Source organism: Anopheles nili, chromosome 2, assembly GCF_943737925.1.
Source record: "Anopheles nili chromosome 2, idAnoNiliSN_F5_01, whole genome shotgun sequence".
Lineage (NCBI taxonomy): Eukaryota > Metazoa > Arthropoda > Insecta > Diptera > Culicidae > Anopheles > Anopheles nili.
This window is the reverse complement of record NC_071291.1, coordinates 74,993,751-75,012,260: the sequence shown is the minus strand read 5'-3', so window position 1 is coordinate 75,012,260 and position 18,510 is coordinate 74,993,751. Positions and strand designations below refer to the sequence as shown.

Genomic DNA, 18,510 nt, shown 5'->3' with positions numbered 1-18,510 from the left:
GGTGCGAAATAAAGGCAACATCAGCTCAGAGTTGCAGCGAGACGGATCTGCGAGATCGCTTTTGAGTGCATATTTGTTGCGGAAGAGAAACAAAAACAGAATCGGAAAACCAGAAACCGGTTTCCAGCTCCTGTAAGCCTTTAGGAGAGCCGTTCCGGAGTGGTATCGATACAACTGTTCAAACAAGGTTTTGTGTCAAAGCCGAGGACGACGCGAGAATCGCGATCGAAGGAAGTGAGAGCAGTGAAAGTGAATGTTCTTAGTGCCGGCTAGTTTTCTGACGTGGTTTAAAACAACAACGAAAGCCATCATGTCCAACACGACCGGATTTTGTAAGTATTTATCAATGAATGTATTCAACAATATTACATAAGGTAGTCAAACCCCTTAACGTCCTTTTAAGAGGACGATGTTTTTATTATCCTGCTACTCTCTTTGGATTACAGAAAATGCTAAATTGAGTAGTGATTCACGTTTAAAATCTATGAGCTTAAAAAATGGTACATTTACGATACAATATTTACTCATTCAATTGCGGCTGTCGTTTTATCACGCCAAGTCCACAAGCTTCGCAGTCATTCTCGCTATCTAGCCGAACGAAAAGAAGCAATCTCAGTCCGGTTTTTGCGATTCCGGTCCCGATTCATGACGTCACATTTTAATGGATATCTGCTTGACAACGCGCTGCGTTTTCGGTGCCATAGGAGGCAGGATTAATCAAACCATAAACGTTGTCAGGGATAAAAAGGCACACCGTGGTCATAAAAAAAGTTCAGCTACGGAGTCGATCGCATTCATTGGTGGAAAATCCACATTATCGCTCGAAGGAAACTTAGTATGATTGATGCAGCGATCCCATTTGCGTCCGAGGAAAGGGTAAGGGATGTTATGTAATTACGCCAGAATTAGCAACATCATGCAACTTCGTGTAATGGGTTCGACGAATGAAGAAACGAAGCGAAGAGTTGAAAACGGCATTTGCGGTATCGATTTCGTATCGATCCGTGGTAAGCCACCGGACTTAGCTAGAGCGCTTTGGGTACAGTGTGTGCCGAAAGATTGCGATGCTATCAGCAAGGTCAAGGCTTTGTGAAGCGATGGGGCACATTTGGACGTTCATTAAAATGCATTTACGATGTGATATCGCACCCGCAATGGTAACGGATGGTGGAAAGAACGGTAATGGTGATGTGGAAGTAATGGATTTAATTATTTTGGCCTCCGCGCGTTGAATACTGATTATTACGGGTTTAGTCTGATAGCTCGTAAAATTAAAACAATCAAAATTCATTTGCGTAGTGCCTGAAATCTGACAATAATATAATTATCCCCTTTTCAATCGATGAGCGTTTGTTTTTTTTGTGTGTGCAGATCTGTTTGTTTGTGTCAAAAAGAACACACGTGTTTCTGATCCTTTTTTGTTAAATAAATCAGCCGTCACTTACGCCTTTACGAATGCCGCCAGCTTATCGATATGGGTAGGGGACATTTTCCGGCCAGGTTCAACAACCACTCCCTTGCACGCCTTCCAATCCGTCAATGTTATCGATGAGACGCTTGTAAACATCGCCAACGGCCGGGCCCTCGATCGTTCACCTCGCGCATTATTATAGCTATCCCCGACGCATCGAAGACACGGGAGACTTCTGCGCAACATACACGCGGCCCGGTACGCGCAGTCAACGATGGCGATTCTCTCGGGAAAACTTACCCCATCTCTTCCCAGCTCTTGACTCGCGAATTCCCGCATGTTTACGGAAAATTCGAACACCACCACTTCTGGACGTCGTGCGTCTGTGCGTGACGATCTACCGCGTTGGTCAGCCGCTAATCGATCCACCCACGGGCGCCATCGATCGTGGTTCACCAAAACCCGGCGTAGTAATTAGTAAGCGTGCAAGGGTGGAATTCTCACCCTCCTCGGGGCTGGCGCTGCAGAGTGGTGGAAAAATTGTAATGCTGTAATCACGAAAAATTACACTCTTATCTCACCCAGCGAGCAACGTTGCGTGGATTCCGTGGCGCGCTGGGGGTACAGTGAGTGGTACAGAAGTACGACACGGTTGCCTCCCTGTTCCCTTGGAAAGAGAGATGGACGCGTGTGTTTGCGAGCGATTCGCGAGGCGCAAATGCCGGCCTCACCGGCCAACACGCGGCAGTCAGTACTCGGTCGCGCTCTGGTGTGTTGCTGCCCACCGCAGACGGGTTGCGTACGCATTTGTGATATTTAAGTGTTACAAACCCGGGGCAAGGCGATCTTCAGCCTTCATTTCCAACCCAACACGGGTCATACCGCGATCGCTCTCTCGATCTTTCCGAGCTGCCCGGTGCGGTCTCATTTTCGCGATCGCGAACTTAATTTTCCGCACTCTTTTGTGCGTTCACTTTCTCTCGCCCGACGGAACTCTCTCCGTCGGGGAAGAAGCTGCTTGTACAGAGTGAAAGTAAACATTGCCCAAAGAGTGAAAACATTTCGAGTGTGTGTGAGAGAGAGAGAGTGGCTGTGAATTCGCGAACCAGGAAAACCAGCGGCCAATAACATGCTGAAGACCATCAAAACCTGCGGTAAAGTGGCGGGAGTTACGTCGGCTTAAGAATTGACACCTTTGCGGTTGGCCTGCAAGAAGATGGGTGGGACACCGAACCAAACTTGCTACATTGTGTCGTTCATCTTCAGCTTCACGTTGATTTTGCGGCACAATATGCCATTCGTCAAGGGTGTTGGTTGTGTGCATATGCCACCTATGGGTTTCCGAGATCACCTTCCTGACTCACCTGAAGTTCCCCTTTCGATCGGTTGCAAACGGGGAGATCTCCAGATTGTCGGAACAGGATTGTCACGTGCAGCTTACATTAAACCGGCCTTTCCTGTCTTCTGTGTGTGTATTGATTAGGAAGTCGCTTGAAATGGTGCGCTTTAGCACGATCATCGATCGAAGGTAGAAGCTTGCCCGTGTATAAATGGAAATCGCTCTACACGTGGTGTATGAGCGAGAAAGCGCGAGAAACGGGTTGATGGGAATGCGAACGTCACGATGAATGGTCTGTTTTGCACGAGTCATGCATTGCTGGATCATAAGTTACATGAAAAGTGAAACATCATGACGGAGCGTGGAGGTGCGAAAAAAAAACAGTTCACTTTTAAAACCTTGAGCGCACGCGGAACTGATAAGCTAAAGAGTGGTCGGGTTATATTGGTTTTCGTTTCTGTACCTGAGCAATGTACTTTGTCGCTACTTACTGTGGTGATAAGGGGAACCAGCTGATATGAGTTGTTTATGTATAGAGGAACATAATGAACTCGCTCAGGGTGAACTTATTCGACGTTATCGGAGGGAAAAGTCCAATATTCCATCTAAATGTGACGGAGGAGGTTGATCAATCATTTAACGTGCTCGATTGATTGTATAAAAACGAAAAATAACAATGAAATATTTGATCGAGTTCACGAAGTTGTAGATTAAAGTTTGTATGAATTAGGGGCTATCACGACAAGCCAATAATAGTTTAACGTATTGTTTGTAAATTAAATATTTGTTTCATTTTTTGATAACGATTAGCGTTCACTTTATCTAACTAATGTTGAAATGAATCATATTGTAATAGAAAAACTGGTATAATGTTAGAATGAGTCTTGGCTGCAGCACGTTAGTTTGCCTTAGCTTTGCCTACTTGCAGGCGCAACACAGTATTTTCTGTCTCTTTCCTTTCGACTGTGATCATTTTCTTCGGAAAATAGCGAAAATGCCGAACTAATGTCACTCTTTTTACCCCACTTTACATCTTCCAGTTGACGAGATCGAGGAGAACCTACAGTGCATCGGGGGTACGACCGGAGTCATCGCACTGACGGCGGCTGCAGCTGCAACAGCTTACTACTTATCGAACAGACCCGTCTCGGAGAAACCGCTAGTGCCTCTAGATAACCAGTGTCCAATAGAAGCCGTAAGTACCGTACGCCCAATTGATAGTGTCCCCCTTCGCGGGTGAGGCTGTGATATTCGGGAGCGTCGTCAGAGCACGAGCACATGACCGCACCGATGACGTCGTGGCCGCCACCCATAGTAACGAAAGGGCGAACAAAAAAAAACTACACACAGATAGACATCCCACCCCGGCCGATCCTGTATGTCACGGTACGGCGTCACTCGTGGCCAAGGTGGCATCATCAACGGGCCGTCAGAAATGCCGGACCGGTGTGCGAAACATAAATAGATTCCCGCTGTCAGTTGGTTGTTCGCCGCTGTACCGGCAGCGTGGTGCTCGCGGTATGGTATGTTATTTGCGTTGTTGTTCGGACGGCTCGCTATCAGCTAAGAATAGCACTACGAAAAAGGTGCAGAAATGCTAACCTCATGACCAGTACGCAACCGAGCACCCCGGAGCTACCGCTGGTCGAGAATGTTGGGTTATGCTCGAACACGACGGGAACCACTTTTCGATGAAGGCGTCTGGCGATGGTTGAATTAATGAGTCTCTTCAGTTTAACTGCTGCCCATTGAAGGGAACAGGAAAAGCCCCGCAGATACGCGGATCGTCGATATGTGCGCGCCATGTGTGCGGAACGGATCGTTTGTTTGCATCTTTCAGCGATTCCGACCGATTAAACGCTCGTTGATGGAGGCGCATGGTGTTTGGTACGCGTGATGTGAACCGAAGCAACGGGTGCTTGTTTTCCACGTCATCGATGGCGAAGCGCCGGGTAGTAAATCGCACTTCCCATCCGATCGCGAGGTCCGATCGTTGCAAATGCCACATTTCGGTGGTGGTTCGATAATTAAATATTTACGCACAGCGGCGTCGATCGTTGATGTGCATTTGGATCGATGACAGCGGTTATCGTTTGGCCGTTTGCTCTCGAGCCGGGTGGTCCCGGCAACAGTAGATAATGTTGATCTTATTAATTCATCTATAAATACTCATAAACCTTCTCAAATCCCGGCGGATGTGCGCCGACAGGCGTTAACGATCAGTTTTGTTGCGAATTTCACCATTACGCCATGTTTGTTTACCATCCATTAGTGTTACTGCAAGATTGAGAGGCCAAGTCGTTGAAACGCCAATGAGTGTGATTTTGTGGCAAATCTAACATCTGTGGACATTGAGTGGCAAACATTAGCCTTCGCGGTTGTTATTTGCATTTAGAACAGACGAGTTTTTTTTACAATTAATTCTCATCTCCACAGTGCAAGCGCAGTCGTTTATTTGTATCGATTTCGATCGATTTCGATGGAGTGCTAGGTGAATTGAACCAGATGCGTAAACGAGTAAAGCGATATGCGCGCGTTTGTGATGAGCAAGACCTTCGGAATGACAGAAACCTTGAGTTCCATACTGCGTACTATTTGAGCACGTTTTGGTATACCCCCAAAAAAGTGTAATAGTTTTTACCGAAAAATAACGATGATTTAAACTGCCACAAAGCCACTTAACGCTAGGAGTAACTCTGAAAGAGAATTCCTGAATGCTTATAATTAAATGAAATAGCTTTTCATATACGTTTTACAGGAACAAGCTAGCTTTCAAGCTAATTTGTACGATACATACTTGACCTTAAACTTTAGAAAGACTACGTTTATGAGAGTATATTTCCCATGAAAACCAGCAAACGTCTGAAGCTGGATTGCATCATCTTTGCACGGTTCACTTGTCAGACACGTCACGTACGCATATCAACCAGCATGCTCTACCCGCCGTAGATCAGGTGTAACGACGTGCACTTAAGACACTTAAGAGAGCATTCCGAACATGTCCTCTTTAAATATGATCTCTTTTCTCTCTCCGCTGCACGAGGGCGGCAGGTATAGTTCGCTAGCTCATTGCGAAAAACCGGGTTAGAAAGGAGATTCCCCATCTGGGAAGGGAACTGAAGAATTAGCAGAGGAAAAGCGCCGGCTAAGAACGATTTTCCCGCGCCGATCGGAACCGCGCACGAGCAAACACACATACACACACACCGGCTGGCTCGCGATCGTGAGATCTGGCCTTTTGGTCAGTGAACTAGAAGTCGTCGCCGCCGGTGGACGTGTGTGACTTGAGTGGTCTTTAAGCGCGTGTTCGCGTTCCGACAATCGTGTCCTTAACATTGGGTCGGAGGTGCTTGCTTAGGGTGAAACAATAGGATAAAAATACTTCACCAAGGAAATTGAACAACTGTTCGGGCATAGCTATGTTGTGCGTTGATCGATGATCATTGTCGCGGTGCTTCTACTGGATTGTTCAGATAAGCTTACAAGAGAATCTAAGGTCTCTCTTGCCTCAGAGATCCATATTTGGAGAGATATTCTCCTGGTGTGCTAGTGTCTTCGATCGGGTAGTTTTGTGTCATTTTGGTGACGATTTGCGCGTCTAACGAGAGTGCTCCGAGGCAGGACAGACGAAGATGGTGCTGCGGTTTAAAATAGCAGCGTAAAATAATAGTCCTACCAGCAGCCGGGTCGCGCGGGAACCGTCCCGTTAAGTTGTGCGAAGTGAAGGAAAGACGATTAAAACTTAACTTGAGCCCGATCGCCGATCGACGGGGCTGCTACCGATGGCGAGGTGTGTCGGTAGTGTGACGGGAAGGGACGACTAAACTGCGATCGCGCTGAGAGGGTGAAAAATTATTATGATCCACCCGAGCACGGGCACAAACCAGGACGCGCGCGATCGCGCTCTGTGATGAGATGATCTACGTTCGCTCGGGTTGAAAATATTAGCTCAAGGATATACACGCGCGCAATACCGAGACAGACAAGCCAAAAGAGATAAAGAGCGAACGAGAGCGAGAGCTAGTGTGGTTGTTTAAAGTGTTGCTTGAAACTAAACATTTGCAAGCACCAGTAACCCCTTTAACAGGCCGCCGTGGATCGCTGCAGTTGCGGTGCAGGCGAAACGATCGAGGACGATCTCGCAGATAGAAGGTGACCAGGTGACGGACGACGAGCAGAAAGAAAAACACGGCCACAAAATGTCATGCTGTGGCTCACAGGAACCGGTCCGGTTACCGATAAATCCCAGCTTTCAAAGTGACATCCTGAAGGTAATGGCGACCCCGTGAGTCCTAAGCGTCTAATACAAACTGTCGATTCTCGCGCTCAAGCAGGCTGCCGTTACAGAAACGGCCAAGCAACTACGGGGTCTGGTTTTAATCTATCGAAAAATGGCCACCGCTCGAGTGGAACTTATTTTTATACGCTCAATTTGCGGTGAATTTCGGTGTGCTGTTGAAATTTTTGTTTTGCCAAACCCGCCAAAATGCACCCACCGTACAACAGCGGATGAGGTGGGAGTTTTGTTTTAGATTCGTTTGTAGCAGCACGACGTGACGCACTTGATCCAGCGGAACCGGAAAATGCCGTCATTTTTGCATCCCTCTTGCTGGTAACCCCCGCGCGAGAGACTCTCAATGAATCTGGCGTCTGGTGGCGATGTTTGCTAACAAAACTTCGGTTCGGAATAATCAGATCCATATTTTTGACCCAACACTGCCCGGTTGGTATCTGCTGACGCTACTCCTGCACCATTGCTACGGCCGTTGGTGCGTGGAAAATTTATGAAGAAAAACCCACTCATCCGCGAGCGTTGCCGGCTGTCATGTGATGCACATTTCGGCCGGAACACGGACTCCGCTGCGGGTAATTAAGCCCCCGATCGTACCACACACACACGGCTGGGGTTGATATTTCATTTGCTGCCCCCGCAGGAGGTTGGCATTTTGGCGATTTTTTGGTGCTGTAATGGGCCACTTGATGATGGTGATATTCAAGCAGCTTAGCAGCAATCTGCCAGGCGGCGGTGAGCCGGGTCGGTAGGAAATGATTTCGTTCAAACCACTGTCGACATAATTACGCCGACAATGGCGCATGCTGCTCTAGAATTCGCGAGCAGCAGAGGCCAAAAGGCGGTTGACGCGAAAAACCTAAACACGTCGTCCGTCCGGTGATATTTACCGGCAATTCAGGGTCGGTATTGTGTTACCTACCGGATGGGATGGACCTTGGTTGTCGTCGGCGTGTTGGGGTATGATAATTACCAGATCATGTTTTCCCGTGAATTACATAAAACACACGCCACGTTTGCTCGGGTGTTCTTTTAATAATGCATCCTGCGAGTATTACCTCATCCGGTGCGTTCGGAAGAATCATTTCGAATTTAGCACACTTTTAATATATCATTTGACAAATGGTATAATCAGTTTTGACTAATAGCAAGTGTCGAGTAAAATTTGTAGAATTTCGACTAAAGTTCACTAATTTAGAATAATGAAACAAGCTCTCTAAAGAAACACATCCAACGGCTCACTTCCTGGCTGTAATCAATCCAGATCTAGGCCGCGAAAATGTGCTGCATTCGATCAGAAATCTAGCACCACGTTGTCGTCCCAATTACGTATGACATCAAACTGTCTATCAGCTTTTCCGAGCAGTGACAGACGTGTGCCTCGAATATCGCCTCCATTCGTTTGCAACCATTTAACGCCACTGCTCATATCGGACCCGCGCGAAAGGTCACCATCTGACATCAAACGGCGCGTGGACGGTGGATGATTCATTGAACGATCCTGCCGCGGGGATGGATGTTGAATGTAAAAATAACACCCTTTTAATTCGGCAGGTTTTCACAATCGCGGGAAAACGCGCAAGATTAACGCGCGCCCGTAAAAGTGCAATTATTTTCGCGCTCACACACATATCCTTCATCCTTCGGGACATTATCGTTCGGTCAAATGCAGGGATGATTCTCGAAAAATCACAACAATTTTCGTAACATTTCAACCCGGTGGCTTCCTAAAAGAAAGAGAGAGAGAGAGAAAAATCCCATCCCAGGTGGCGCAGCGAGATCGCAAGAGGCACACGTTGCCGCTGTCGTTGCTTTTCGGATGCTGGCGTTTCAAAACAAACGCGGTTCGACGAACAGCAAACAAACGCCATCCCAGTGGCCAGTGTTACATTCTATGCCGTTGATGTGCGGCATTTTAATTAATCTTGCAACCCCTTCTCCCAGGTTCCACCCGGGCCCGGCTGCGGACGAGATCTATCTGCCCTCGGAACAGGTGGTGATGGTTTCCGTATGAAAATGTCGCATCACGTTCCCCTGTTGAAAAGAGGATGCAAACGAGAAAGCTACTTTCCGGAATGGGAAAGAAGCAAAAGAGGATCTCGTGGCGAATGCATGAGCGCGTGACCCACCACGGGTAGGGAAAACTACTCGCAATCTGCGCCACAAAATGCAACCATGCAGGCTGGTCGACCTGCCGCCATTGCGATGTGACCTTCACCCTTCGCTAGGAAACACACGTAGTGTCCTTTTTCCGCGACCCACGTCCCTCAATTCCCAGCCAACGGAACAATGGCATGCGATCGAGCGATTGCTGTGGTCACGAGTTGGAAGTGGTCAATTTCCTTCCAATTCAATCACATGAGCATCCTCTTACGAGAGGAGATCATTAATCCTCGTGCCCTGACAGCGCCAGACACGAGGTGACGAAGCCACGTCGACCACGCGGCCGTTGCTGCAGCTTAGGGATGAATTTTCCTCTGTCAATCACGTCGAGCTGGGTGTGTGTGTTTCTGACCTCTCCTCCCAAGAACGATCGCGAACCACGCGAGGCACGGTCGGCAGGACCTTGACAGTAAATTATGGCACTGTGTGCACTAAGTTTGTTGCGAAGGTAATTTATTGTCCCGTTTTGCCAGCCTTTTTTTCTATTCCTTTCTTTGGTTTCTGTTACTAGACCGCTTTTTTACGTTTTTTTTCCTGACACACTCTCCCCCGGCGATCCGAATTTGACGCCGGTGGAGGGCTGCGCGGATGCGTTGTTAACACTAATTTTACATAATTACCAAGTCGCCCGACGACGACGACTGGCCACCCGTAGACTTTTGCTCCAAGGGCGGTTACGTTGCACGTCGATTTATGTTTCGGTTCGTTATTGTTTCTTGACTTCACAAACTGACAAATCTATTTTCTCGCCGTACCGTCGAGAGTTCCCCTTCTCTTCGACGCGATGTGTTTTGTTGTTGTTGTTGTTGTTCGAGGCCGAGGATCTCCACAGACAGAGTGTGTTTCCGTTGGCATGCATCCAACCGTCAATATTGTTCTTTCCATCGCAAAATAAACCAAACCCTTAATCTGTATTTCTCTCCACACCGCCCAGTGTTGATGTAGTGCTTTCGGGGCCTTTCGACCACCAGACGGATCACGTTTCCGATATGACATCCTGTGGCGCTTCCTGGCCATCTCTCGAGGAGCGAAAAAACTGTCGGCAGTGCGCTTTGGGTTGCAATAAATAAATCAACGGACGATATTTGTGTTTACGTAGGCCGGCTGCCCGAAACTGCACGCCGAAAATGGCCGATCTGGCAGGGATGGTGGTGAATTAGTCGCAAAAAAAAACCCACCCGCAATGGTGTGCAGTTCGTTGATCGCTAACGGAAACTTGCGCCTGTTCACAAACCGGGAGATTAAAATAAGCATGAAGTGCGCCCACCGATCGGTGATCCTCGCTTGATCGTCTCGCAGGTTGAACTTGAACTTTGAAGCGACAGCAAGGGGGAAAAATGCCATCTCACAATCATCGCATGCCAGCATGTTTGGGGGAGGGATCGTTTTTTATTTCATGTGTGCATCTCTATCTCTCGCCTCTGTTCGGGGTTTTCTTGGCACCAAAATCGCCCCCAACGGATCGTGTACCGGCTCGGTGTGGCCGTGAAATGTCGCGCGCGCTTCCGGAAGCAAAGCCACCCAGCCAGCTGCCGGTCAATCAGCCAGAGCTTCCCTTCAGCACACGAGTGGAATGCTGCCCGAAGCCACCATTCCGCGGCTAATAGCCGTGACGGAATCAGGCGATGATGACGGCACCGCCTGCGGTTGGCATTGGAAAATTCGTGAAAAATCGTGGACAAACGTGCGCGCGTTCGTTTGCTGGTGGTTACTATTTTTAACGAACCACGATGATGGCATAACTCCCCGGCCTCGAGCGGGAGGATACGAGACGTGATCATCACGATTAGCGTGGCGCTTCTTACTTTGTCTGATCGAGTTCTCGAGTGGGCGCCCGCCAGCTGATCCCGGTTTGCGGGTTTAGTGAACATAATCTCCGACACTGGAGTGAGATTTGTCCAACGAAACGAGGAGCACAGAATTAGGTTGACTTGTCTGTTGAAACAAACGACTCTCGTGGCAGAAAATCCCAAAACACCAATCTCGAATGGGGTGTCACGCGTCCGGATTTATGTCTAATGCCACACAAGAGATTGCCCCGTTCAACGTCAACATCATATTTTATTCGCGCTCATTCGCCGTAATTAGCACTCTTGCGGCGTTTCCACATCGATCCGTGGTTCTCTAAACACATTGGAGTGTCGTAAAACAGTGATCGTTAAATCTGTTCGCACAAGACACTGTGCGCTCCTTTGCGATGAAATATCACTCCGAATAGATCGTCAGTAGCTCGTTCGGCGTTGCGAATGCCCGCAGTCTGTCATAAAGCGTAGTTTCGTGTGCATTATGGCCATTGTTTTCGTTGGCCGTTTTCCACCAAGTGCGCTGCGTCTGTCCAGTGGCCTCCCTTTGGTGCGTCGAAAGGGTTGTCCGATGTGGGGTGAAAAACAAACGTAAAGTCACCCTCGTTCAAGCAGTGCTGCACTGGTTGAGTGGAAAATTTATGGTGTCTCCCTCGACGGGTGCGATCATATACGAGGATCGTGGTCTTCTTGGGTTGTTGTTTCCAATAAATAACTGCGCCGTAAATAGGCTCACGGCCATTTCGCAGATGCGCGCACGTGCTTGGAGATCGCTCTTGTGACCACCGATCATCATCGGTGGTTTTATTATTTCGCTCGACTACCATCCAACATCGTCACGTCGTCCACTTTTCTCAGCAGGATTAATGCAATAGTACCAAAATGCGAGTGGCCCCAATATCGGAGTGTGAAAGAGGATGCAGTTTTTTCTTTGGGTGACGATGGGAGAACATCACAACCCTCCCGAACACACAACAAATCATTCTAAATCGCCTGTTGAGAGCAGGTCTTCGCAGCCAAAAACTCGTTTCCGTGGAGGCGTAAAACATGATTTATGGCCAGTGCAAAATTACGTTCGATTTTAAACGGGAGAGGGTAGGCCACTAAACGTGCACGACGTTCCGGTGACTGAGAGCAGGAAGTCTAAATTAATGATCTGTTGAGTTTGTCGCCATCTGGCCGATGTTGGCCTATTCTGGCAAGTGCTCAGAATCGCTACCAGAGACATTGTGTAAGCGAGTATTGCATATCGAATACGTTTCTCTTCTACTTCCATTCGACAGGGCCCGGAACAGATACACGTGTCAAAGTTCTTCAAGGAAGCGAAAGACGGCAAGTTCGTGAGCTGCCTCGAGGATGACGTACGAACGCTCTATCAGGCCTTCCGCAAAGGTGCCTATGTATCGAACAACGGGCCTTGTTTGGGCTGGCGGGAAAACCTACAGTCACCATATCAGGTAAGGGTGCTTAACCGACAGGGATGAAACCAAAATGGTACAAAATGCATAACGCTATCACATTTTTCCAGTGGATGAACTTCAATGAAACGCTACTGCGCGCAAAGAACTTCGGCTCGGGTCTGATATCGCTGGGTCTACGGCCTGGACCGAACACACACATCGGCATCTACTCGCAGAACCGTCCGGAATGGATCCTGTTCGAGCAGGGTTGCTACTGCTACTCGCTGGTCGTCGTCCCGCTGTACGACACACTCGGTCCCGATGCGTGCGCCTTCATCGTCGACCAGACGGACATGCAGGTCGTCGTCGTGGAAGATGACAAGAAGGTGAACCTGCTACTCGATAAGGCCCCGAGGTAAGGTTTGGTCACTCACCGGAGTAGAAGCGATCAGTCACGTGATCCGAAGGCTAAATATTCGATTCCTTCTCGACCAGGACGCTGCGTAAGCTCGTGTCAATCAAGGAAGTGCGTCCAGCGACACTACAGCGAGCGAAGAACGTCGGTATCGATGTGCACACGTTCGACGAGGTAGAGAAAATGGGCGCCATTAACGACCATCCCGAGCTGGAACCACAACCGACTGACTTGTGCACGGTCTGCTACACCTCTGGCACAACTGGCAACCCCAAAGGCGTGATGCTGACACACGCGAATGTCCTGTCTGGGGTGGCCGGTGTCCTGCTGCAGCTCGGTACTCATCGACCACGTGTCGGAGATGTCATGGTGTCGTTCCTGCCGCTGGCTCATATGTTGGAGCGTTGCTGCGAGAACGGTGTCTATTACATGGGTGGAGCTGTTGGATTCTTTTCGGGTGACATCAAGGAACTGACGAACGACCTGAAGGCACTGAAACCGACGCTGATGCCGGCCGTACCGCGTCTTCTGAACCGCGTGTACGACAAAGTGTTCGCCGAGGTGCAGCGATCGTCGGTGAAGAAGCTGCTGCTGAACATGGCGCTTAGCTCGAAAGAGGCCGAAATCAAGCGTGGCATCGTGCGACGGAACAGCATCTGGGATAAGCTGGTGTTCCGGAAAATCCAGGAAGGATTCGGCGGTCGGTTGCGCCTGATGGTCGTTGGTTCGGCGCCCCTTTCTGAGGCAGTGTTGTCGTTCTCTCGGGCCGCACTTGGCTGTCTGATCTGCGAAGGATACGGCCAGACGGAGTGTACTGCCCCGATCACGCTGACCGTACAAGGTGACTTCGTTCCAGGACACGTAGGGCCACCAGTTGCTTGCAACGGCATCAAGCTGGTCGACGTGCCGGAGATGGAGTACTATGCCTCCCAGCAGCAGGGAGAAATTTGCGTCAAAGGAGCGAACGTTTTCATCGGGTAAGTGTGCATGGACGACTGGGTGGAAATGAGATTTGTGTGAAAATTACGGCATGTTTGCTCCACAGGTACCTTAAAGATCCTAAGCGCACGGCAGAAGCGATCGACCCCGAGGGTTGGCATCACACGGGCGACATTGGACAGTGGTTGCCAAACGGCACGCTAAAGGTGATCGATCGCAAGAAGCACATCTTCAAGCTTAGCCAGGGCGAGTACATCGTTCCGGAGAAGATCGAGAACGCCTACATCCGCAGCCAATACGTGGAGCAGGTGTTTGTGCATGGCGAAAGCTTAAAGGTACGTGAAAAGGACACGCATGATCAAGAGCGATTGATGTGACGTTGAATGGTGTGGTTTGTTTGTCTTCCCCGCAGAGCTGCATAGTGGCGATCGTGGTCCCGGACGTGGAGGTGATCAAGAGCTGGGCCCAGGAGAACAACATTCCCGGCACGCTGAGCGTACTGTGCAATAATCCGGACGTCAAGCAGCTCATCCTGAACGACATGATACTCTGGGGTAAAGAGTTTGGACTGAAGTCTTTCGAACAGGTATGTTTCGTCATCCAAACGCGCGTTTGTTGTTCTGATGGAGATCCTAGAGTCATTAAAGTATTATTCTCTCTCTTTCTCGCTAGGTCAAAGACATTTACCTACATCCGGATCCGTTCTCGGTGCAAAACGGTTTGCTAACGCCGACGTTCAAATCTCGACGGCCGCAGATCCGAAGCTACTTCGCACCCCAGCTGGACGACATGTACAAACACCTGGACTGAACGGAGCGGTAGCAGTGGATCGGATCGTAGCAAGGATCGTTACTCTATCACGCGCGGTGCACCTGGTGCTTCGTCCTCCGTGCGACGGCAGGACGACAAGAGGGTTCCTTAAGCGAAGCAAAACCGAACGCTACGTAACAGGTCGTCCGTTCCTTTATTCCCGGCAATCCCTCGCTGGCGGGATTGCGGCTAGTATTGTATGTTACTACCGTTCGAATAGGACAAAGTGTGCGTGTGTACGTTTGTTAGGGTGGTGGGGAAGCCCGAAATGGGGGCTGGAGATCGAATAGGAACGATTTACTTAACTTTAACGCAAGGAATAATACGAAACTACTGTTCCGGTACATCTTTTTTCACATTTACTGTTACGGCTGGCTGCGCGAACCGAACACGAAACCTGTCAGTGTAAAAAAAAACCGTACCGGCCTGAGTCTGAGCTTGAGGTTGGCCGTCTGTAAAATAAAAAGCGACACTTTTCCTGCAGCAAACAAATACGAAACGGCCCCAGTGCACACCGCTACCTAGTTTCGCGACCACGGCAGATTAGCCTATAAGGTGCACGTTTATATCATCGTCATTATTACACCAAATCGCTACCGCTTTTACATAGCTCACACAAGCAACTGCTAGCTAGAGAAAGGGAAAAAGCAAGTTATTTATTGTTACAAGCCTAACGCTAACTGATGAAATTTCGTCAATTCTTCGGTCTTCGATGACGCCCAAAGGGAGACGTTGCGACCGGAACCAATCCCCGCTGCAGTACGCGCGTGCATTCTCTTTATTAGCAGTAGAAAGGAACGAGTTCATTTCGACGCTTCGTTTCAATCAATTAGGCGCCAAATTCCAATTCAAAAAAGCGTTACTGAGTACACTTATTATCAACGTTTGATCCCACTTGATTGGGCTTATAACTTATTGTTCGGCCGTTCGGTAGGTTTGTGCGTAGCATCCACGTCCCGGCAGTGGAGGATCATCCTCCTGTACATAGCGGCTAGGGTGACCATTTACGAGCAACATATGCTAGTTACGTTTAGGAAGAAATAAAAACCAATGAATTTAGGGACACGGCTTTCCTGGTGAGAGAGAAAGAGAGAACAAAAAATGAAACGAATGCTTCGTCAAGCCGTACCGGCACTATTCTTCGTTCGATGAAACTCTAGTCATGGTTTATAATCTACTAATCCCCCGGTCAACGGCTAAGGAAAAAGGGCGCTCTACTCGCAAGGTAGCAGTGGGTATGATTTCACGTTCGTTTCCACTGCTTAGTTTGGTATTCGATAATGCGTCATTTCTGGTGGTATTTAATTTATTATATTCTGCAAACGGACTGTTCGCAACGAGGCGAAAACCAACTATGCCATGGAAAAATATGGTCACTCTCGTGCACTGAGTTTCAGCTTGATTTCGATCTTGCCCCATGAGCGAAAACTGTTGAAGCCGGAGGCAAGCGTTGTGCTAGTGGTTAAGGTTTCGTTCGGCGTTGTTTTGGTGAGAGCGATCGTGAACGTGAGTTAGCGCAATTAGAAGACGGACGCAGTTCGAAGCTGCCGGAATAGTAGATGCATCGGAATGAATTTTACCATTTAACATATTAGTAGGCAAACGAATGGAAAGCAATCGGAAGAGGGAAATCCAGAACGGAAGGAAAGCTTGCCGTTGAAGCGAGTTGGAGAGGCATAATACGCGGGAAATTTCGGGATGGGATAGTTGAAATGAATAAGCAAGATAAGTATGTTAAAGGTTTGAAAATGCTGTCACGGAGGCGCGGAGATAACGCGAATGTTACTGTGCGGTGTCGATTTTATCGATGAGAATGTGAGGAGGAAGACGAATATAATGAGAAGAATAAGCAAAGTTCGAAATAGTATCATGAGCTCATGCGTACGCATGGTTTATTAACGACGCGTTGGACTTAGGTAATCGATTAGGTGTGTGACAGAATTAGTGAGAATGCGCTAGAGCAGATATGCAGTGACGGAAGCTAATAATACCGAAGCATTAGGATCGCGAATGAAACCCAAAGCAAAGCAAGTAGTAGTTGAACTAACCAATCAAATAGAGAGTCGAAGGAAGTAAATTAATAATAATTTAAACCCTATAAAAGAAATCATAAGAAACGACCCAAAACAAAGCAAGCAAAACATACACTATTAAGAGAAACCCCGTAAAGCAACCTAATTACACAAAGAAACTTTTTACTACTGGGCGCCTATACTTAGATCAAAACTACAATAAAATTATTTAGTTAGTTGAAAGTAAAAGTTCTTCCTTTTTATATTATGAACCGTCCGAATTTATAGCTTGTTAGTAAGCGTTCAGCAAGGTTCAAACCGTATCCTGTTTTACTTTCACCCCGGAAAAACCACCCCTCATTGCTGTAGAAAACTCGTAGATTGACATATAGATGGCGCTGCGTAAAAAATGCACAGTGGAAGTGACTGATGAGTTCAAGGGTCAAAACTATATTATTTAATTGAATTTCGTTTAAAAACAGACTCAAATATATCCGATATGATCTACTATTAACAGCATAGCATCGTTAAAATTAAAGGAATAATAAATTAAAGGTTAAAATTAATCTACATCCTTCTATGCAAGTAAAGATTCGTCAGCAAAGACTTGTTCTCTGATACATTGTAGAAGAGGGATTTCCTCTGCGTGAAAATAAAAAAAATCGTCTACATTGGTCACGAATTGGAGGCCATTACCAATCGCTTGCAGACCAGCGCCCGGAAATCGCCTCTCTTTTTTTCACGATGCCCTCCAGGGGCATAATTAAAGGCGAATATTCCCTTCGCTCCTGCGAATGCAAACTGCACTTCTATTAGTGTGCCAACTCATGCATGCACATTTAACCGGGACCGGGATGGCAGGCTCTTCCCGAAGCCAAATCCATTGTACCGAACCGGCGTCCACTCAATCAGAGTACCGGCTCGGTACGAGTAATTTAGCTGTCACCTACCGTGCTCCCTGAAGGACGCACACGAGCCATCTGAAGCCCCGATGGTTAAACATTAGCGTCTGTGACACTAACCCGAACCGAGACTGCCATTGTCTGTCCGAGCATCTGTCCAGCCGCACTCCCTGATGCTGGTGATGCATTTCACACTTCAAATGGCCCACCCCAAATGGCCTCCCCTTTGGGGGGTGGGGTCTTGCGCAACAAGACCCAGCAGTCTGGAGCGGCTCGTGTGCGGACGAGTGTCTCATTGGCATTGTTTTAAGCTCCGACCAGCCGTATCGTTTGATGAGCGTGTTCAACCCAACCCGACGGCGAGACCTCTTGAAACTATTTTCAGCCGACCAAACAACTGATAAAACATATTGACACTCCATTTGCACCTAGCGCTCGGATCGACAATGGCCCGGTGGCCTGTTCGATGGCGCGAGCATTCATCAGACCTTCCCATTTTTCGTTTCCTTAGCTTCCTGGGCTAGCTGAATCAACTTCCCGCCCCATCGTAATCGCTCCCTGGAGGGCAGTTTACGGTCAGTTTGATCGATTTCGATATGGTAGACCGAAGGCGTGTTTGAACACCCACGCACACACACGAACAGAAGAGCCACAGGCTGGAACGCGGGAAATTAATTTGTTGCAGCGCGTCTTCCGCTCGATTGGGAATCAGCCAAATGGGATTCACTCGCACACGCGGTTAAATTATGCTCCGGTAATGAGTTCTGTAATTAGGTTGTCGATAGTCACGCCTCACCGGATGCGCGGATGGACGTTCATTTTCGCAGACGATTGAACCGATCGTTCCCCCCGGGCTGAATGCAACAATTTATGCACACCGCAAGGGGGCGTCATGGAAAGGACTAATCATGGCACAAACGCTAGTCAAAGGACAATGGTCCTCTTCTTCGCTCACAAATCTATAAGCTCTCAACAAGTTCCTCCTCCGCAAGCATTTAAAATGCACAACATTTCCGCCCGATTACC

The 18,510-nt window shown here is 48.3% G+C and overlaps 1 protein-coding gene across 3 annotated transcripts; it reads left to right on the top strand.

Moving 5' to 3' along the window:
• The first annotated feature begins 253 nt into the window (after nucleotides 1-253).
• LOC128721431 (long-chain-fatty-acid--CoA ligase 6) lies at nucleotides 254-16,949 on the top strand. 3 transcript variants are annotated; one of them, XM_053815184.1, is made up of 8 exons: nucleotides 254-332; nucleotides 3,791-3,945; nucleotides 12,290-12,463; nucleotides 12,535-12,821; nucleotides 12,902-13,798; nucleotides 13,867-14,095; nucleotides 14,173-14,346; nucleotides 14,433-16,949. In XM_053815184.1, the coding sequence occupies exons 1-8, from the start codon at nucleotides 254-256 to the stop codon at nucleotides 14,568-14,570; spliced, it is 2,133 nt and encodes a 710-aa protein (XP_053671159.1). In that variant the 3' UTR covers nucleotides 14,571-16,949. The 3 variants fall into 3 exon arrangements, with proteins under 3 accessions (XP_053671159.1, XP_053671160.1, XP_053671161.1); XM_053815185.1 differs by lacking the exon at nucleotides 254-332 and adding an exon at nucleotides 2,484-2,565; XM_053815186.1 differs by lacking the exons at nucleotides 254-332; nucleotides 3,791-3,945 and adding an exon at nucleotides 6,950-7,021.
• The last annotated feature ends 1,561 nt before the right edge of the window (nucleotides 16,950-18,510 follow it).